Source organism: Colius striatus, chromosome 1, assembly GCF_028858725.1.
Source record: "Colius striatus isolate bColStr4 chromosome 1, bColStr4.1.hap1, whole genome shotgun sequence".
In the NCBI taxonomy this organism is placed as follows: Eukaryota; Metazoa; Chordata; class Aves; order Coliiformes; family Coliidae; genus Colius; species Colius striatus.
Window position 1 is genome coordinate 93,686,347 of NC_084759.1, and position 22,986 is coordinate 93,709,332.

At 34.9% G+C, this 22,986-nt stretch overlaps 1 protein-coding gene across 2 annotated transcripts in view; it reads left to right on the forward strand.

Moving 5' to 3' along the window:
* Nucleotides 1-22,986, forward strand: part of HLCS (holocarboxylase synthetase) — a 121,830-nt gene that overhangs the window by 20,209 nt on the left and 78,635 nt on the right. For both annotated transcript variants that reach the window (XM_062001158.1, XM_062001168.1), the window contains exon 6: nt 22,465-22,736. In XM_062001158.1, the coding sequence (XP_061857142.1) occupies nt 22,465-22,736 (272 nt within the window). The remainder of the gene's footprint in view (nt 1-22,464; nt 22,737-22,986) is intronic.

The window sequence follows — 22,986 nt, forward strand, 5'->3', positions numbered from 1 at the left end:
TAAATTTTAATGTAGTGTCCTTTTCTTTGAAAAAAAAAAAATTGGAGAGGCAGTTGTTAACATTTCCTGAGTTTATAATGCACTTTTTGCCTTTGGAACATGAAAATTTTAATTTAAGGTGAACTGTGGAAAACTTGGGAAGAAATATTTAAACCTTATCAATAGTTATATTGAAAATTTACACAGTCATTCAAGAAAAATACATATAGAAATGAGATGATGAAGCTCTTAAAAAAAGTGATGTAATAACTACATATACCTTAGCCAGACTAGGTTTGTGCTGCTTCTAAAACAGGCAGAGATGTCCAGCTGTGCTATATTCAAGTTGGAGATAGCATGAGTCGGAAGCTGTACTAAATGAACACTAAGTCTCATTTTAGCTCTAGAATATCTTTCTGAACAGTGGAAATTAATTCACGTTGTTACTGTTGCTGGGGAAACATTATCTAGGTTACTTGTCAGCAGAAAGATAATGTCAGATTGAGATGTCAAATAAAGCTACTGTTGTGATTGATTCCCATATCTTGGGGATTTTCAGTTTTACTTTTTTTGTTTTCTTCCTTTTTCTTTTCTTTACCTGCCATTTTCTTAAAATATCTATAGCCTCTGCCAGTCTGAAGTTGAAATTCTGTTTATATTATGCCTTTGAATTCAAATAGAAGCTCCAGTACTGAAATAATGGATCATAATGTCCACCTGTCCAAGAGGTCCAGATCTTACTATGTAGGATTATGCTAGTCAATCCTTGACTAGTGGTCACTGCCATTGGTGTTGAATGATTGCTGTGACAATGTGCACTTTTTATTCCTGATCTCCTTTCTTATAAACAGAGTATCAGGTAGGAGATCTGGAAAGTAACAGCACTTGAAGCAACTTTTTCATCACAGGACTTTTTGCACTAAGACTTGCAAGTATGATTTGTTTCAGATACAAATGCATGGACAATTTAAATTCGGTTAACTGGGAAGAATCTATATTTTACAATAATACAGCAAAAAGGAAGGCAGTGTTTGAACCAAGAGCAATGTAGGATGAAAGGCAGATTACTTGCTTGTTATTTTAGAGAGAAGTATTGATACTAAAACGCAGCACCTTTCTCTTTTCCTCTTTCCTTGATCTGTTGTAAAGCAGTTAAGCAAACTGTAGGCTTGTACATTGTGTAAAAAAAAAAATAATCTGTGTCACTGTAGTGCAGGATGAACTCAATATGTTGAAACAAATGGTGACCACTATAAGCCTGTTGTTTGGCACCTCTGTGTTCAGTGGCAGCTTCAAGCATAGAGATCTGATTTTTTTTTTTCCTGCAGCTTTGCCTTGAAATGTTCAGATATTCACTCTTTCACATTGCCATTTCAAAGGATAATTTTTCGGACATAAATTCTAGGATTGTATTTTATTGCTCTGAGTTTCAGCCTATTTTCTAGGTTTCAAAACAATAATTCACTCCTTGAAGAATGAGAGGTTTGTCACAGTAATGGTTATTTCCTTTAAGAAGTATATTACACCCCGCACCTTTGCTCATCTGAAACCTCTTAGACTTTACTACTAACTTCTCAGACTGTGTTGGACTGAATAACTTTTTTCAATATCTTCCAAATGTATGGTGACCAAATGGTGAAATGTAATCAATCTTCATTACTTAGCTTTTAAACAGTACATCCTCCCAAAATAATAAACAATCAATAGAAGCATATTGGCTGAAGCTTCAATTTGGGGGGATTTAACTCTTGTTTGCTGGATACTGGAAGTACAATTGAACATACCTCTTGAATGTCAAACTTGCCTTTAAATTATGCTTTGAGATACAGAATACTGCACTTGCAAGGACAATGCAGTGCCAGGAACTTTGTGCATTTGAATACCTTGGTACACTACAGAACAATCAGAATTAAGTCAGACCAAACTTACGTGTCTTGACCTGCAGGTTTAATTCTGTGATGACATTGTCTGTGTTTAAATTCCAAGTCCATTATATCAGCAAAGAGAGTATGAAGTTACTTTATCCTGAGTAAATCTTTCTTTGAGGATGGGAAATTTGAACTTTCAGCTAATGCTATAATGAACCTAGATTTCAGGGTACATTTTGAGACAATTGTTTCTGAAATATTTCCATACATATTAATGTGTATTGTTGAACTTGAGATTCAACTGTGAAACTTCAGAGTTTTTTTTTAAATTTTCCAGTGCCAAAATGAGGCATAGTTGTACTCCAATGCCTTGTTTTTATTGTTATCCAAATTTTTGTGCTTAAAAGTAAACAAAAAATGTATAATCCAACAAAATATGAGACTCGCTTATTTTCCCCTGTCCTCAAAGCTAGGCATTGCGCCTGTCTTTTTAGCCAGTATAACAAAAAGCAAGAGGCCTTTGAAGGTATTTATTCCAGAGAAGAAATTTGCTTTTTACTCTAGCTCAGAAGCAACCTGAGAGCTGAGAAAAGTACTGAATGAAAAGCACACCATGTGAGAGATCTGAAAAGATTCTGTTGATCCCTGATAAATAGTTCATCTAACTTTTTTTTTGGCTTTTCTTAATGTGATATATGTATTACTTCGAATGAACAGTGCATTGTTGCCAGAAAGCTTTGTCTGTACTTGAAAGCTTTGTCAGTTTGTCTCTTGGCTAGGAATAACAATGTCTTTTGTGGCAAAGTTGCCTCAGAAAAAAAAAAAAATAGATGTAGCAATGTAAATGCATCTGTACCAGTAAAAATATGTATTTGATGAAATAGCTTATTCTTTTTGGGAAACAGACTTAATGTATGCCATGTGTGGAACCCTATTTGCTGCTAAAAGCTATGCTTCTACTAGACTGGTTGGAGAATGCAGTGCATTTGGCAAACCGTTTACATTCTGACAGGTAGTGTGCTTTTTCTCTTAAGTGACTTTCTGAAGAACTTCTCTGTAAAACTTAACCCAAGCACTGATAACAAAGTGCTGTCAATTAAAAAATATTTGTTGTTTAACTCCATGTGGTTAGGGATTTTTTTTTCATAACAAATTCAAAGTTGTTGATTTGCAAGACTTTGAGTTGCATGTCTGTGTAGGAAGGGAGGGTTTGCTTTTGTTTGTTTTGTATTCTTCTGCCTCCCCTCCTCAAATTAACTTTTGTTTCTTTGTATCAGAATTTGCAAAGGGGGGGTGGGGGGTGGGAGGGTGTGTCACGTTGTAAATCAAAACTAATTCAGTACTGTTGTCATACTTTGAAAAGCTCTTTGTATCAATGTCTGGATTCTAATAATATAATCTCTACAGTTTTGGTGGAGTTCAAGCATGTGGTTCTGAAGGAATGGCCCTCTGAGGTGGGATGGTTATTTGACAGTCAGTAGCTCCTTTTTTCCCTCTATCAGCACTCAAGATAATGAAGTTAACATAGGGACCACCTCCTGCTTTGATAGTTCAGAGCTCTTCTTGGTCAGAGAAAATCAGGAAGCTATTCTTTGGAGAGCTAATGCCACCTTTTCGGAGATGTGATCCCCTGCAGATTCCTGATTTGTGCCTACTTCCAGAGGTCAGAAGTTTGACAGCTGAAATCCTCTGCCTGGAAAAGAGACAGTCTCAGAAGAGCTTAGGCTGCACAGGGCTTTTTTTGGCACTGGTTCCATGATGGTGCTGGGCATAAGAGAGAACTGTAAACTGTGGTAATGTAGAGTAACTGACAGGAGGGATGCTCCTCTTTTCTGTCCTTATCTCTAGCATACAGAGGGAGGACTTGAAGGTAGGTGCAGCATGAATGAGGATGAATAGAAAAGCAAAGACAAGGAAATCTGCAGATGGGAACCAAGATACTTGTTCTTGTTTCTCAGAGATACTTCCTCTTATACCTTGGTGAACAGTTCTGTTAAACTTGTTATGTTAGTTGTGTTAGAGAGAGGTAGAATAAGTACCATATATTTTGACACATCTTTCTTCTCTCTTCTCAGTCTTCTATTATTCTGCATACTCTTATTAGTCTAGTTTCCTAACAGATTTGCCAGTTCTTCAGTAAAATTCTTAAACTTTTGGGTTCCAACTATTCAATAGAGGTAAACTTTAAAAGAAGCTGAGTTTCTGTAGCAAGTTTTAATAATATACAGGGCAGGGCAGGATACTTCTCAAAGCTAGTTATATTCAAGGCAGCCTGTAAGTCTTGTCTGGCAATAAAAAATTGCTAGTGAGATTGGCAGTTTGCTAAAACATTCCTCTAACAGACACCCAACCTCTTCTGCTCCCCTCCCAGCTAGCTGGGCAAGCAGTAGTAATGTAGAGGCAGGAACTTGGGAGGTACTGAAGATGTTGGTGTGAGGGGAGGACAGGAGTGTCATGCGGAGTTGAGATATGGGAGTTGGAGATACAGGGTAGATGTGGTGGAGTGATATGAGCTCTATGTATAACTGTGTAGGTGATCTTATGGGGAGCTGCAAGGACATAACAGTAAGAGATAACTGTAAATTGACTGCCTAACATCCATGTTCTTCCCCATAGCTGAAAGAGGTGATGAGAGTGTGACAAAGGAAGCAGCACACCGCTGACACAGAAAGAACATCAATGTGATATTGGACTGTCTGCTTCCTCTTATAACACCTACCCACATTCAAATAAGGGAGGAGCACAGGGAAAGGCAGCACTTTTAACTGGAGCCTTGCTGTTCTCACTACCTAGAAACAAGAGTGAAAAGAGTCTTGACTCTTTAGATACAAAGAGTTGGCTTGGATTAGTGAGGGTCATTAAATTAACATCTTGCCTTGAAAAATGTTTTGTTCTTAAAAAACCCCTTTTGCCTATGCTGCTGAGAAGCATTTGGCTGGCCCTATTGAGAAAGGAGAGAGAACGTGTGTGAGATCAAAATATAATGAGGGCTATTGCAGTTAAACTGTGAGACACAGTTACAGGAAACTAGGCTTTCCTAGGTCTCTGCTCAGAGCCTGCATTTTTTAGTCAATCTCAGTGCAAAGTGACTATGAAACTTAAAGTTTTTACTAGCTTTTGAGCCAAAATGGAAGTGTTCAACAGAGATTGCTTTTTCATGAGTGTTAACTCAGTAGTCTGGGATCTGACTGACAGTTGCGCTTTGTTCATGCTGGCTCCTGCAAGTTTTAGAAGGCTGCATTATCTCTTAATTTGTTCACTTGTAAAAGTTTCTTCAGGCTTCTCCCTCTTTGTTGAAGAGAGGCTGGCATGCTGCAGGTCACCAGCACTATAAGACTTTGGTATTCATCAGCATCCCTGCCCAGGCTGATGCTAAAACAGGCTTGGCATTACATTAAAATTACCGTGAGTCTATAGCTTTCAAAAGCTGGATGTATTTGTGGCTTTTTCTGTTTCTTTAGTGAGGGGAAGGTTTCTTCCCACTAGGGGTCACTTACGAGCTGGGTTTAGAGAACACAGTAAGGCAAAAATTAGGGAACGGATGGAAAACATTTCGTGTAGTGTGTTGTATATAGATTTGCATTAAAATATCATTGCATGTTTGCAGGGACTGCCCTGTATAATATTTCCTCAATTTTAAAACAACATTTTAAATTCCACAGGAATTGATGGTATGTAGTGTCAAAGTACAGTAAAACACTTTCAGTTAAGAAATCTTGGTGGGAGATGAAGGGGACTCCAAATGTGGCGCCAAGTAATTCCAGGTGGTTGCTAAAGCTGCCTTTTGTTTTTTGGGGAAGGAGGAAAGAGGAATCTGTCAAACACTCTCCTTATTTTACACTTACCTAGTTAAAACTGTGTTGTCCTTCTTGCATGATAGTAGTAGGCATGTTGTTTATACTAAACATCAAGCACATTTGTAGGCACATAATAATGAGTATCATACTTATGTTGCATTATGGTTTGTAAACAACTTTTTGGCTATGTATTGATTCAATAAATGTTTTTCAGGATCATTTGGAAAATGCAAGAACCTTTGAGGAATGAAAGAAAATATCTTGTTTATAGCAATCTTCATAAAAAGAGTCTTTATGCTGCTGTGAGAACTAAAAGTTAATGCTTTTTGTGCTGAGTAGCATTTAATCTTATTGTAGAGCTAACTCTGATATGAAATTATTATGTGCTGGCGTCTAACCAAAGTGCCACTCACTGAAGTATATTCTATCATGTTTCAAGGCTTGCTTCAAGGCAGTGTGCATGATACTTCACAACCACTTTCTTCAGTAGACATGTTCTTTCTGTACTGTAGAGAATGGAAAATGTTATTAACTTTTCAGAATAGCTTATGTAACATATTTAAAACATTTGTGAGCTTGATGTTCATGTCTTCTGCTAACTTCTAACTCTTGATAGATAATAGCGTTAGGGTTGAGTACCTTTTTTGAGTATAGATTGCTCTGAATAGAGCTTTGCTAGACAGTGTGTGAAGTTGAGTTTTCTTAGTTTCAGTTTATCTTGGAGTTTGTAATAGGAATCTAAATATAAAAAGTAAAATTCACAGTGGCAGACTAATCCAAATTTACGTTAACTCTGTGTCTAACACAGGCACACATTCTGTTTTAACGTTAAGGCTGTAATTGAAGTGATGGGTCTTGGATTTTGTTTCAGCACTCAAGAGTTGCAATGAATAAACCTTTCGGAATCAGAGTTGGGGGTAATGCCTTTGAGCAGATGGGTGATTTTAGATAGCAAGACTCTACAACTTGTGACAAACGCTCTGGAGATCTATGGCAATTTGGCATCGATTCATTTACTATGACCTCACTGGTAAAGATCTGACAAAAGTGGAGTATTTCCAAACCAAAAAAATTGAAATTCTCTGACTGTCAGTGGGGCCTGTGGCTAATTTATGTAAGTGAGACTGGGAAAATGAGAACAGGCTTGGCATCAGCTGGAGTCCTGTGAGATGCTATCATGTTACCATTGCTCAGAAATGACTGTACATTTCCACAATGAGAATCATTATAATGGTTATCTAACAATTTAATTAGTGCTTCTTTTGTATCTTTACTTTTAAGCAAATTATGACTACATGATGTATTTTAATTAAATAGATAAGTTGAATAAAAATATAGAATCAAGAGGAAATAGAAGTGTTTCCTTATATTGCTCTTCCAAAAAGACAAACCAGCAAACTTTAGCTGTTTTTGAAAACGTGCATTTACCACATTGAAGTCTTCTGAATATATTTCTTTTAATAATTCTTTGACAATTCGGTCACACAATAACTTTATTAGAAAAAAAAGTCACAACAACACAAAGCTTATTATTTAAGTTTATCAAGCTGAATTTATTCTGGAAAATTAAGATACTTAGTTATCATTGATTTAAAAGAGATTCCAGTAGTCTCAGTTTGTTGAAGACAAAAGACTGCAAAAAATTATCACATGTGATGTGTGTCAGCAGCTGATAGGGGAGGGACTGATTTAGAAATTCTGTTGTATTTATAATTTGACAGTTCATTTTAATAAATGATTTTGAGTTTTCTGACATGTTGAGGGAATCCTGAAATTCCAGGTGCAGTGGGAATGGAACTTGGCATGTGACTATCTGGCTGACGTTATGCAGTTCTTACAATAAAAAGCTGATTAAAGAACAGCTGTTAGCTTGAATCAGAAAGTTTGCTGTACTTTCTACTACACTTTTTATGTGAAAGGGTTTTTTTTTTTTTTTGAGTTGCCGTTGGTCTTTGCAAGAAGTGGAATTGGTTCCAGTTTAGTAAATCAGTTACTTGGCAATTGTAGTGGTGACATTAATTATGAAAGATTTACATGAATATTGAAGCAAGGTTTTCTCAGAGGAAAAAAAAATCAGAATATATCTTGTTCTTTTGGTTTCCATGGTATGTGTATTTTTCTTCTGCCAGTAAAAGCAACCTCTGTAAAAGTGCCCTGTAGCTAAGTCCATCTGGACAACCAGGATTACATGATTTAATTTTAAGAATTTGAGATAGTCACTGTTTTATCTCTGTCAGTATCTCCTTATGCAAACACTAGAGGATCTACAACAGTGATGAAGTTTGTGTGTAACTATATATACAGACTTGTGTAACTCTGTATGTATGTGCATATGTATGTTAACATGTATATTTTTTAAATGTCTGCATCATAATCTTATTTTATTAGCCATATTGGCAACCTCAAGTTTCAAATTAGGTCATCTTCTTTTTTTACCTCTTCCTTAATAAATACGTTATATAGTAGAAATCATGAGTGACATGGGCCCTGGAGAACTCCAGCTCTGAGAAAAGCTGAGATGGGAGTTATTCATCTAGTGTGTAAATTGGAGCATGCTCCTTGACTGATATGGGTAAGAAGTTTTTTGAGAGAGAAAAACCTCAGGAGGAAGAGCTAGTGGGTCTAGTTTGATACCAGATGAAAGAGAGGACAGACACTGTGTGGGAGGAGGAGAGAGGGGAGTGGGACAGCAGCTGAAGAGGCAGAGGTAAGAAGCAAGATTGACCATACAGAAAACAACTTCCCTACAGCAGCTAGTTATGATAATTAATATATCTTAATTTTAACTATAAAATCTGTGCTACTTTGGACTGGTAGTTTCCCTAGAATGTAAGATAAGGGAAGACATTTCATTTTGACATCTTGTTTTATTCAGAATCAGTTATCTAGTATGTATTGTTTCTCAAGTTTGTACTAAGTTGTACTATTGAACTTGTTCAGCAAGTATTTTAAGTACTACATCAGAAAAAAATAAAAATATTACTCTTAATTTGTAAAAAATGAAGAAATGTATAATAAAAATGGTTGTTAAAGCCATGTCTTACAGAACCGGTATTGAGGAGACTAGTACAGTCTGTCCCCACTTGTTTTAACACAGAAAAGATTTTCTTCTACAATTTAAGAGTAATAGCGGCCATAATGAATTTTCATTTTTTTCATATGGTGAGAACTAAGATCTTGGGACAGAACAATAGATCATTTAATAACTTAAGTCTTTAGAAGTGGGTACAGAGACTGCTGAGTCTCAAAACATTCTTCAGATAAATAACCCACATCTAGATATTTGCTCAGCTTCTTGTCTTTCAATATAGACTTAGTGTAAAGCGAATACCATGTTTTAACAACTTCAAGACAGAATCTAAATAAAGATTTCTGTGTAACTTACCTTTCAACAGATGAAGTAAGTCATAACTTCAGTAAAAAAACTATATTGTTCTTAATTATTTGAAAGGAAGAGCAATATTCAGTTGGAGAAAGCATATGACCTCTGTTTTAAAGAATTTTGCCTTAGTGCTCACTACCTATGGTATGAAGACAGCTTTTAGGAATTGAAAACATCTTAAGCTCTCTGAATTTTAAGATGGAGAGAACTGTTTTGTGAGGGTGTGTCTCAGCCATTCTGTGTAGTCAAAATTGATGTAAATTAATTCCTGGAGGCATTTCTGAAGGTACAGAATCATTGAGAATTAAATTTAAAAAATTACATTAAATAAGCAATTACCCATGCATTTTTGTGGTCTGGAAGATACTTTTTTTTTCCTTTGCAAAATGGAATTGTTGTTATTACAATTAGTTCATGTACAGTTAGTACCTGACAAGAACAGCAGCTGCAGAGATAAAAGTTATCCGATTAGTTTTGCATTTTTTCACTGAGTTGATATCTAAGTACGATGTAGTAGCTGATGAAAAAGAAAATACAGTAGCTGAAAGCAAATGCTTATTCATATTTTCTGCTTCCTATAGGGAGAGAGGCGCCTTCCCAAAGTTACCATAAACAGAATGACCTGCAAATTACCATAAATATTTGAGCTGCTCGTTTTCATTCCTGAGGTTTTGTTAGAAATACATGAAAACGTTTGAAGTGATGCTTTTGTCTTTAGGATACTTCTGTCATTATTTTAAATGAGTGTAGTTGATATCAGGAATGTTTTGAACTGAGTTCAAAAGATTACCTGTGTTTCATAGGAGAACAATTGATTCGAGCTGTGAGCATATGCTCATTGGCTTGCAAATTCTTGTGGATTGTTAGAAGAAGAGATAGTTACCTTATGCTTGCTGTGCTCTTCTCTTGTGCATCTGCTGCTGGCCACTGTTGGAGAGAAGGTACAATTTAAACAGATTATATACTGATATGGCTGATCCTTTGTCCTTGTGTTCATTTTGTTTGAGCAACAGCAGCTTTTGACAAGAGCTACTCCTTTCTGCTAGGTGCTAGGTATTTTATAATTTGAAAGAGTTGTTCGTCAGTCGTTGCAACCATGGGGAGCTTTTCTTTGTACCTGTTTTAGCCATAAAGAACATCTGGGAAGCAACAATGTTTAATTTGGTATTTTGGTCAAATGGAATGTATGAATAGCTAGCATGATAAGGATATGCTTTAGTTATCTCTGCAGCAACTACTTCCTTTTGGAGGTGGGAGAGAACTTCAGTCTTCCCTAAATATTTTCAAGCTTTTTTCTTTCTTCATTGATGCACTCAGACTAATGACAGTCTCCACTTAGAAGTCTGGAAATAGCAGGTTAGGCAGTTTTGAACTGCAATAAACCTTACTACCGTTATTGCTATAATTATTACTCCATATAAAACATTTTCTCCATCTGTTAAAGGATATCTCTTCCTGTTAGAAGCATATGATAATTTGCTGGTAGAATGTTACTTTCACAGCCACTGTCACATTCTTGATTTTATGTAATAACACTAGCATTAAAAACTGAAAGTACACCTCAAACTTTAAATTCAAAATTAGACAATAATTGCTTTGCTCTCAGTCTCCTGTTTCCCTGGCTATTACATTCAAGGGACGGAGACTTAAATTGTCTCTGTTTAACCAAGGATAAATTAGTCACTGGGTGTCACAGACTGAGTATACAGACTTTGTAACTTGAGTTCATTAATCTATGTAGAAGTGTTCTGGAAATGCATTTTAAACATTTTTTATGCATTTTAATACTGGTAGAAGTAATCCTGGAAACATTTTCCCTCCAGACAAATTTTTTAGAAGGGAACTCTCTTGTTTGAGACTGGTAATTAAGAACCTTCAACAAAGGTGGTTCATATTTAATCAGTTAAAAATTCATATTTGAAGTGTATATCTGCAGAACGAGTTTTCAGTCTTTCAAATTTTGCTTCATTCTGGCCAGGTACTTGACCAGGTTCTTGTAATCTGTGTAGGGTGTTATAGTCTTAGTCCTCATTTCTGTAGAGCTCCCTTAGCCAGACCTCGGCTGTTTTAATCTTTTTAATCTGTTACTCTTTAGTATTACAACAGGGTTGAGAAGTTTCAATTCTACTACTTTTTGTGAGCAGTCAGGAGCTAAGAAATGCGCAATATAGCCATATGCCCAGGGAGCCAGAATCTCCTTTCACTCACTGACTGCTGAGCTGAAATAAAAAGTTGCATTAAATTTTACTGCTGCTCCACTTGAAACCTTTCATACGTTGTCAGAAGTTTGAGGCTTGCACTGCATTCGATAACATTTGCAATAGACTACGCTGGTGCCTATATGAATCAAGCATTTACTGTTTACATAGTTTTCAGCAAGTATTTACATAAGGTTATATTTTGTTGTTCCCTCCAGACTGCTGCTTCCAAGACATTTCCTTACCTGGGTTAATACTAAATTGTAATGGGAAAAATCTGAAAAAATGAAGTCATCATCTTTTTTGGGTGTGCTATTCAGTTGAGTCTTAAAACTGGGCAAAATAGCATGTTTCCAAGCTTTGTTGTTAGATTTTATTAAATGAGGTCTCTTTGGGCTGAATGAGTTCTTGCCATTTGTGTTAACAAATGTTGCAAAATTTTGTTTGACAAATTGGATCTTCCCTAAGCACAGAAACAGGTGGTTATCCTCAGAAACAAGTGGAGGGAATTCAAAGTCCTTTAGAGTAAAGAATGTGTCATTGTCAAAAATGCTACCGACGGCCTGTATTTGCTTTTGTTGACCACTTATAAGCTGCCTTGGTCTTGAGTCTATTCTTGTTTGCTTCTTTGAGTGCCTTATTTCCCAAAATCACTCCTAAACCCCTGAATTTCAGTTATGAGCTTTGATTTCTGCTGTATTGTCTGCAATACCGTTAATGTTTTCTCAGCATCCTTGATTAGCAAGGAGATCTTGGTTACAGTGACAGTTAGCAGTGATCTTAGTAATGTTTTTTATCTTTGGAGTAGGTATACTCTAAATAACATACCGAGCGTATTCTTGCCATTACAGAGTATTATTTCCAAGAAATTAATCATTTCTAAGATGTTTCGTTTGGTATCTTTTTTCATTCATAAACTGCTATGTCAACCTGAATATAGTTTAGAAAAGATTATAAAATATATGATACATATTGAACATTAACCGTGCAACTTTAGGAACATAACTGTATTGTGATCTCTGAATTATGGTACGTGTAGAAATGTGTTGTGTTTTCACTCTAGTATTTCACAGACATTTCTTTTAGCTCAGAAACACATACAGTGTGACAGAATTGGGAGCTCCAGTTCAGAAGAGGCAAAACTGAGGTATGGCTGAAATCTTGTTGAGTTTAGTGGATGTCTGCAGTGCTAAGAGGAGACCCTTTGACTCTTGGTCTACTATTTCATATTCATGAGCACTAAATTCACTCACATGTTATATATATAAACCTGTTGAAAAGCAAAACAAACCTGATGGAAAAGCTTAAACTAAGAATTGTGTATTATCAGTGCTTAGAAGAAATATTTTCATAGATTTTGTTTACTCAACGCATTCCACTACTACTTCCAAGATTTTCAACAAATAATTTTATCCCCAGTTAAAAAAAAAAAAAGGTACCAAATAAAAATACTATTATGTGATAGCTGTTTAACAGAGCCAGTTTTACCAGCTGAATATATTGCATCTAATTTATTGCCCTATTAGCTGAGAACAAAATTCTTCTGTATTTTTTTTCAAGTCAGTACTTGTGAGAGTAATTTAAAATGTGTACAGCATTTAGAGTTAGATTTATATCTTAATTTATTCTTCTAAACATGACTTTGATTTTTTTTATCCCCACTTTAATATGCATAATGTTCATATTTTAGTTTAAAAGTGGAATGTCTTTTCCCTTCTGTCTTGCTTCTCTATACATATTTTTAGCACAAATGCACATATGCTCAACTTAGTGTACAATTTTCTTCTGCAAAAAATAACAATTTTGTTACAAAGTAGATGTCATGAAGACTTAGACGGTCAAACCGTAATTTGTTGTGCCTTTTTTTGGTAGGATAAATCAACACCTACCACTCTTCTGATTTATCAGCCCTTTCATTGCAATACTGATTTTTGTGAAGTGTTATGTAGTGATGTTATGTCAAAATTTGACCTTGCTTTTATTGATCCTGCACCCTCAAAGTCAACTTTAAAGTCTCTTGCAGCAAATGTACCCCAATTACCGTACTATGTTATGAGTTTACTTTGCATAAGTGATCATATACTATTTAATTTCTGAAATTAAGATTTACAAACTATTAAATGAGATTTTTGGCCTGTAATTTTTAGTGTCCTTTAGTTTGGAAACATCTATAATAAAGTTTTAGTTTAAATTTTGCGAAATATGTGGGGGTTTTGACACATACATTCTTTGTTCCTTTTTGTGTGTGTGTATATTTACGTGACTAAGTGTAGTTATATGGTAACATGCGATTACAATTGGCTTAAAACCTGGTTAAATTCAATCCTTTACTGATTCTTGACAGAATTGGGAATTCTTGAAGAGGTTTTGACATCTGACTGTGGACTCTTGCATTCAAACATTTTCAAATAAGGTTTGAAACTGACTTGGCAAGTGCTTGTGAAGAATTTAATACACATGTGTTTAGTACCTCATCTTGCTCTGCTACCTGCATCATAAAACCTGCAATGTAATATATTTTTTTTTTGGTAAAACTGATACTGAACCTAAATCTGTTGTTTTTTTGTTTTTGTTTTTTTTTAACTTGTATAGCACATTGATGATGCATTTGTAATGTGTTAGAGGAGTACTGATTTTGTTGTTGTATGTGAACATGGAGCTAATTTATTCAGTGTTATATGAGTTGATAAGATACTATAGTGTTGTTTAATACATTTTTTTCAATCATAAAACACTGAAGTTTGAGACCCATGCAAGTTTCCTAATAAAAACAGAAGTTATTCAATCAGCACAAGCCACAGTAAATTAGTGCAACGTTATAAAACACTGCTTCATCAAATTAAGGAGTTTTTGTTTAAGTATACTTTTGACCTTTCAGAATGGAATATGGTTGTCTTTGATGTGCATTGTGCTTTTTTTCATATGCATGGATGGCTTCAGGTTTTTTTTAAAGATATGCTTTCAGTTCTGGATGACGTTTAGCCTTTGACCCAGCAACTTTCTTACAATAAACAGTTTGTTGATGAGAGCAGCTGTTGGGAAGATTGCTTCCAGACTGTTCTGTTGCAGATCAGTATGAAAAGCAAAAGCTAGCATGCACCTTACAGCATTGCTCTGATGTCCCCTGTGTTCCTCCACTGGGCTCTGGTTTGCCTTGAGGACAGTGCAGCTAGCTGCCTTCTGCAGCTGGCCTTGTCCAGTGCCTGCAAAGGTTGTTACGTAGTCAGCACTGCAAATGAAAGTGCTTTATCAAAACTGAGAAACCAAAACAAATGTGTTCTGCTTAGGGCAGTACGCATTCATTGTTTGTTTTTTTAAATTATTGTTATTGTTCTGTCCTTTTAATACTATATTTATACTTTTTTTTTTTTGCATATAACAATAAAAAATATTATTGCCTCATTTCCTCTATTTGTTTTACATGACAGAATGATACCATGTACCTTCTAGCAACCCCAATACCTGTGTAATACTGTGCTAAAAACAATAGAGAGATACTGATGTAAAAAACTTGACATGGAGACCATTTTTCATTTTCATTGCTGATTTCTTTTATCTCATTTTTGACCTTATTAACAACATTCTTTTCTCTATAGAATGTAACATTTGATATATTTTTATTAGTCAGTGAATTCTGGCATGGGCCCCCCAGCCTGTTTTTAGAATGGACTGATGCACATTGACTAAATTAATTTTCTGCCTACATACAGTGCATTTTAAAGCTAAATTAAATTTTAGAATCAAATTTAGGCACAGATTTATGAGCAGTTGCTGGACATGTAGATTGGGAATGGGTTGAAATCTAAGATACTTCATGTTTGAAGAAATATAACGGCAATAAAAAGCATAAGGATACCTTGCAGCACTTTGTTAAAAATCTTTCCCATTTTTAGACTAAGTATTCCACATATTGACTGGCAAAATGGACCCACATTATATGTGACTCTTGCTACCTCTCCTACTTCTGAGATCATGCACTGTGTAACTGTTTATGTAATGTAGTACTTGTTTTTTAAAACACACTGAAGTATGGAGACAAAAATAAAGAACTTGGTCTTGAATGACCTTGCAGAAATGATTAGCTTTTTCTGCCTCTCTTGAGAAAGTATCTTGCAGACTAAAGTAACTACCCAAACCACTAGAGACTCCTAAAAGTCCTGTTTGTTGTGAGTTTAAAAAGTTACCAAATGCTGCCATCTTTCTAAATGCCCTTCCATATTTTATGCAATCAACTCAAGTTTTGTACTGTATCTGGGTTTAGGAAATATAAAAAGATTATTAATAAACTGAAACAGACTTCCTAGTTATGTAGTATTCTGAGAATGCATAGCAAATATCAGCCAAGTAACTACAGAAGTTCATGAGAATGTACCTTGGTTGTACTACAGTAAAATCTTTATGAAGTTCTTTGGGGGATGGGGAAAATGAGTGGAGAACTGGTGATTTCTGTCCTTCCTAAGATTTTAATACTATGAACTGAAACACCAGTCATGAAAACAATGGCCTTCTGCATGCTGAGTAGACTAAGATAGATTTACAGATTGTCCCCTGACTTAGCCTGGAGGAGTGACCTCAGCTCAAGTATGTCTTTTTTATTGATAAAATATGCAAAACAAAGTAAAATATTATAAGTAATCTGAAGATAAATTAAAATCAGTTAGTGGAGCCATGGAGGGTAATTCTCTAGCTTGCTCAGTTTTTATCTGTTTCCTTGAACAAGGATTGAACTTTGACTTAGGCAGTTAATATTAAAAGTTTTCTATATGCTTTCTGAAAATGAATTGAGTGGCTTATACATTTCAAATCAGATTTATAATGGTTTTTTTGTATTTTATAGTTCTATTTTTTTTCTTGTTTCAGTTATTACAAAATCCATCTTCAAGCTTACACTTAAGTCTAAAAGGGCAACTATTCAGGACTCCAGACATTGATGTGCAGTTTGGTAATGTTATTAAATATTAGTGACATCTGAACAGTATTGAAATAATTATTGTGACTGTCCAATGAAGTCTTTTAATCTGATTGTCTGGTTGAGGCACTGGCTTTGACATACAAACACAAAAACTAGATCTGCTATTTACAGCTTTTCTCAGTACTGCTGAACTTGTAGAAAATTGCCACTACAACTTCATTGCCGATGTAGTTTTTCCTGGGAGAGTAAAGCAACCTTTCTCCCATTTGAGTATTTCTATAGAAGTGGTTACAGCAGGCCTATTCTTCATCCTCTTCCAGTTCCTCTGTCAAGATTGTGATTGCCAAGAGATTATCTTCTTTCCTTATCTGATATATCAGCTTTGGGGTTTTTTTTATCCTTTCTTTTTTTTTTTTTTCCTAAAGAGAAAGACATTGTACTGTGGTTTTCCCCCCTTGGAAAAATAATAAAATGCTGCCTTTTAATGACTGATCGTGATACTAAATTTAGTATTTATAGAATGTTTTATAAAGCCTCAGTAAAAGGTAATACATATATGCTAGGATTTGAAAACAATAAGGATAGTGTATAACCACTTTTTTTCCTGTGGCTTCTGTATATTTACAGTGAGGGTTTTTTTAGTGCTATTTCTTATTTATGTATTTATTTTAAGCATTTTTTCTATATTAAATATGAACGTGGTTTTAAAATGGGACTATGGTTGTGTTATGAAACTGTCTTCTGCTCCAGACCTTAAAGTATGGCATTGTTACAGGAAGTAAAAACACAGACAGCATCAAAAAAGCATTCTTTGTGCCTCGTTAGTAAAAAATGTCTGCCAAAACTTTGCCCTCTTGTGCTAATAGCTGACTTTTCCTGCTGCCAGCCTCCTAAGTCGCTAGCATTCAGGGATGGAGTTGCCACTCTAGATGTGTTTTTTGCTGGCAACAGCATACTGCTTACTACCATGTTGGGCTTCAGTTTGTTTCTATTGGATTCAAGAGATGCTATGGAAGCTCTCCAGTGACTAATTTAACACCTCTAGACTTGTAGAGCTGTTGAGCAAAGCTGTGTAGTACAAGAAGGATGTATTTTTTTGTATGTAAGTATATGCATGTGTGAATTTTTATATTGTAAAGTTGAAATTAGCTTCCAAATTCCTTGCACTCTGTATTAAAATACATTCTTTTCTGTCATTGCTATTGTAGAATTCATATAAAATATGTACATTCAAGGTCATATCTGAACCAAATAATACTCATTTGAAAACAGCCAGTTCAGAAAAAAAGAATTTAGTCATATTGAAGGTGTGATGTCTATAAATGTGATTATGTTCCATATAGGCTATTCATATGCTCCTCTAAAAATATGGTACCTTGTGCCTGTGCAAGCTTCTTCACTTCCTTGGAGTTAATAAATATATATATATGTACATGACAATCAGTACATCAACTGATGAATCAATGCATGAACTGCAAACTTTATTAAAGTACAGTGAAGTAAGAATGGAGGTAGTTCATTGGAAATTATTACACTTTGCAAAAGAAGGAGAAAAATTTCTAGCTATGCATCCAGAAAGTGGATACTTGGCCTCACTCAACAAGCAAAAGCTAAAATAGAGTATAACATTATAGTCACAAAATTAAGTCATCAGGTAGAGTATCAGTAGTTTAAATTGTCTCATTTTCCTCCTAAGAAAGGAGAGAGCTGACTGATCTATAATGTTTACTTAGTTTATGGCATTACATTTTTAGCTTTCATTTAGTTTCACCTCCATGATTTTAATAGAAACCAAATGAATTTAGACTGTGACTGAATTTTAACCTAACAAAGAATTCCATTGATACAGAGTTTAAGATGTATTGTCACAGAGTTTGGTAGAAAACAGCAGCTTCCAAATATGTCCAATGAGAGAGATACTTGTGTATATGTGTGTGTACTAAATATTAAAAAAGAAAATACATCAAAATTATCTGTATAGAAATAAAATATAAGAGTAAAGTCTTGGATTTGGAATTATTTAAAAGCATTATAACTGAAAGTTTATGTGCTCTGTGCATTAAGTCTCATTGGTTGATAGAGCCCAGGTGCAAATAAAATCTTCTCCATCAGGAGCTGTAATTTTCTGTTATTTTATACTACAACAGAGAAGGGTTCATATGCAGCTGGTTTTTGTCTCTCATGTTTCCCTTTTTTTTATCCTTTTTATTCAATCTCAACTGCTAAGTAAGTGTTAGGAAAAAGTGAAACTAATGATTAAAAAAATAAAAATAATTTTAAACAGCAAAGGAAAACTTATGTTACACAGAGTTTCTTCACACACCTGACCAAACTTTTAAAATCTAGCAAGCAGATGGTAAATCACAAACAAAATACAGCTTTTACTCTTCCTTCTTTATGTTACAATTGCTACTTAAATTTTAGTTCAACAACTTGCAATGTCAGACCTCCAAAATCTCATACAGTGACCCCTAATAAACCTTTTTGCTGATCAGTGGAGGAGCTGAAGATATGTGGTATGCAGTAGCTTAACTCTATGAATTTTGTGAATTAACATTCATTATCTCCCTGTCCACTCAGAACAACTTTTCATTCATTGTTTAAATCTGACAATCAAAGTTCTGTTGGCTGATCTGTTTATCCCTGTGCACCAGATTAGTGAGGTTGTCACTGGTCTGTAGTTTTATATCTCTTCATGCTTCTGTCTGGGATAATTTTGAGTGCTGGGGGAGAATTTGTTAGTACAAAGTGATGGGTAGTACCTGCTGGTGTAATTATTTCCTGATTTTTGTGATTGTTTCTTACAATGCATTGAAAATATATTGTGCTTTTACCATTAAAAGTACTGGTAGAAAATTTTTCTCATGATAAATATTACATTTGTAGTTGATTATTTTAACTGTGAAAAGCTGATAGGCTCTCTTGTCAACAAGTTATTTGGTTACCATGTCAAATTTCATTTTTACCTTAAGAAAGAAGGCAATATCTTTGCTTTAGAGAGTGTGATTTGAAAATAGAAACCATATAAATATCACATAAATAAAAAATAAATTGTGATTTGAAAAATGAACAGGTTTTTAGGAAATTAAATTTCTCTTGACTTCAATTCTCCTATCCAAAACTGATACAGTAATGATAAATAACAATTTCAGAATATATTTGTGCCACAGTAAAGCAAGTGTAGCTATTTTATTTACAAAGTATATTTCTGGTAATTGTGTAATACAGATTTTAGCATTTTGTATGTGTAAGTAGCTGCAGATATTGTTGTATATTGTTGTAGATATTGTTGTTAGTGTCTGAATATGTAAGAGCCATAGCTTTTTTGATTGGACATTCATTTAAAGCTTGTACTTGCATGTTTCAGGATTTTGGTATTGGTCAGGGTAAGCAGTGGCTAGGAGTCTGGGTATTCGCTTACTTTTGCCTTGGGTGCCTTGCTCGACACACTTTATCTGATCCCAGAGGTGTGGAAGGCCAGACAAGTTCTTGAACCAAGACTTTTCATGCAAATGTCCACCAGAGGTTGCTGCAGAACGGCAGACGTGGCTGGCGGATGGGGCTTGAATTTAAAGCTGAGTCCTGAACTTAGTAACAAATCGAACAGTTTAGGTTCTGAGGTGATTATATTGAGGCAGAGGTTAACTCTGACTTCTTATATATGTTTTTTTCATTATACAAAAATGTACTTTTGTGTGTGCCGGTATAATTATGGGCACAAAACTGCATTGGTTCAGCATATGTGTTTCTGTTACTTTGTGTGAAGAAGGCTCTTACAGGGAAAATTAGTTTTTTCTAGTGTGTGCTTCTGCAGCACTGGAAACTTTGAAAATGTAAAAATATATTTTTAAGGAATTTTAAAATATCAAATTCTGGTCTTGATTATGTATTGCACATGCTCATATTTTTCTTCAGCTCAATAAACTTGTACATTATAGGGAAAAATAGCTTCATAATTATACACATGTAACAATTCTTAAACGGTTCAATATGTGCTAGAAGCAGGAAAATTAAATCAAGGAATAAACCTAAAAGCAATGGGGGGAAAAAAATTACCTGAAAGAATATACTCAAGAGGATAAATGGTAGGAATTGTGTGGCATATTTCTAATAATGTAACATCACACATAAATATATGCTATTTAAATATTTTCAGATAGTATGCTGTGGCAAAAATACACCAGACTTTCTAACAGATAGTATCAAGTACTTTCGTTGTTTGTTTAGAATGTAGTAGTACTTTAAGCACCTTTATTTTTTTTAACCTAGTGTCTGTTTCTGTGAGTTTCTTAACCCATCCTCGTGTGAGTTAAAATTATGATTTTGTGTCTGGGACTCATATGTTCTGTTATGCTAAGTGAATTTCTGTGTTTGGAAGGCAATAAGACAATGCACTTTCTGATTAAGCACAGGTTTTCCATATATTACCCAACAAGAATGAAAGCTATATTTTTTCTAAATATCAGTTACAGCTAATAAGTTACTCTGTATGTGTGTAAAACAAGTAGGATAGTGTGTAAAGAATTTAGCAGCAGTCTGTCAAAGCTATGATATTAGACCAAGTGAAGATATAAGTGCTTTATGCAGATTAAGTCAAAGAAGTGCTCATAAAACTTGTTATGCCACATCATTATTTACGATGTATCTGCAAAAAACAAAACCCAAAGAATTTAAAACGTACTTTATCCAAGAAGTTAGATGGAGAGTGTACGGATATAGCTTTAGAAAACCAAAAAATGGGACATAATTTTTCTGTAACTAAAATTTAGCTACCAAGTCACTCTTAGATCATCCTAGGGCTTGGTAACCAGTTCCTGACTGCATTTGGCAAGAGACTATTTATTTCTTTGTGTTATGAGCTGCTACCCATAGTGCAGGGCTACAAACCAGTAAGCCTGCTGCCATTCATTATACAAAGTAAGTCACACGAGAAGCAGTGTCTGAGCCTTTAGAATGTGTAGTTTCTGAGGATGGAAAATCTATAGAAAGGTGCTAGAAGCAAGACCACTTTTCTCATTTCTTCTTAAGATGTAAGTGGGATTTGAAGTAGTTATTTGGATAGATAACTGTCCAAACTTTACTGTTAATTGTGGTTTGTGGATGTTAAATGAGTAGGGCTGGAGCTCAGAGACATCTTGCTCAAGGGCAAGAGAGCTTAGTCCTATCTTCAGCACTTACGTAGGAAACAATCATATTCTGGTTTCCAAATACGGCAGTATTAATAGGAAGAAGGAGCATATATTTGGTTAGAAGTTTTAAATTTAAAAGTCAAATGTGTTCCTCTTAAAAATTTGAGGGCAAGAATCACTAATACATTATTTTCAGTAGAACAGAAACCACAGTTATTGTGGTTTCATATATCATAGATCTTTGAAAAAGCTTTTTGAAATTTAAATCTACACACTTAGTAAAAAGAAGTCACAGCATCGGTGTTCATGGGTTATTAACTTAGGGTTCCTAAAGAAATGGCAAACATTTCATATCAAATCTCAAAATAGATATCTCCAGAAAGACTTCTGTAAGTGGATAACAGTTGGTTTAGGGTGACTCCAGACAGGTAATAATCCCAGTAATTCAGCACTTAATTTCACATTAAAAAAACTCGTATTTCTAACTGACCTAAAATAAAGGAAAGGAAAATCAACATTTTGATGTGTAGATATATACAGTTATATATGTGGGTACACGTATGTTTCACATTTAAAGTCTTTTGCAGAGTAATTTATTCTAGCTGTGCCATTGCCTGGGACAAGGATAGCAGAACATGCATATAACTACATTTCATACACTGGTAGAATTTTCTTAGTTGTGTGCATTCTTGAGTTACACGTGTCTCTTTTACCTAGCTAATTAACAGCCACTTTTGTCTATATTTAAGGTAATAGTAGTTAGCTGAAGGTATGAACTCTTTCAGCAGGTATTCTGCTGAGAAATCTGTAACTACTTTTCCTAGCTGTGGCTTTATCCTTCAAATCGAGTCTTATCAATGGACTACAGGGCTTCCAGCAAAGAAACTTGGTATATTGAAAAACCTATGTTCTTCAGTAGCTGGAAGAACCACTACAAACCCTGTTATAGGGAAAGATTAAGCCTAATTCATCTGCAAAGGAGCATGGTCTCAAGTCCAGTAAGACAGTACAAAGTAATCAGGCCAGATGAGACTAGAACAAGCAGCAGAAGTTGATTTTGAAGAGGAAAATGAGCTAATTTTTCTATTTTGAAGGAGAAGGTGATTGCTTGAATACAAATGTCCTGTGAAGAGTGCTTTTGTGTTTTCATGTATGGTGGGCCATACTTCCATGCCTTATTTTATTTATTTTGCCCACAGGAAATCCATCTTGCTTTTCTGAAATGGCTCGAGGGAAATGTAGATGCTGAAGGACTAAGAGCATCCAGTAAGGTGTCCCTTAAATTTGTTTCATCCTGTGAATCAAAAATGGACATAATTCCATCTCTCATGCCAGTCATCACTGAGATGGGAAGCTTCTCATCAGAACACTTCAGTTTGAAGACATATCAACAGAATCTTCAAACAAAGAAGCTTGGAAAGATTCTTCTTTTTGCTGAAGTAACCACAACAACAATGAATCTTCTAGATGGGTAAGATAGATCTTGCTGAATAAGCTTTCTGATCTGGAATTTACAATTATAATTACACCCAACATTCAGAAAGAAACTTTTTTCTCTTTGGTGTATTTGTTGCCTACAAGCTAGCAAAGGTAAAAAAATAAAAAAGCTAAATATCTTCTGGATAGGACACAAAATAGAGAACTTTTGTGTTCGGAGATTATTAAGTGCTAATGTATAAAATGCCAAGCTTTAAAGGATGGGAAAATCTAAGTGTGACTAT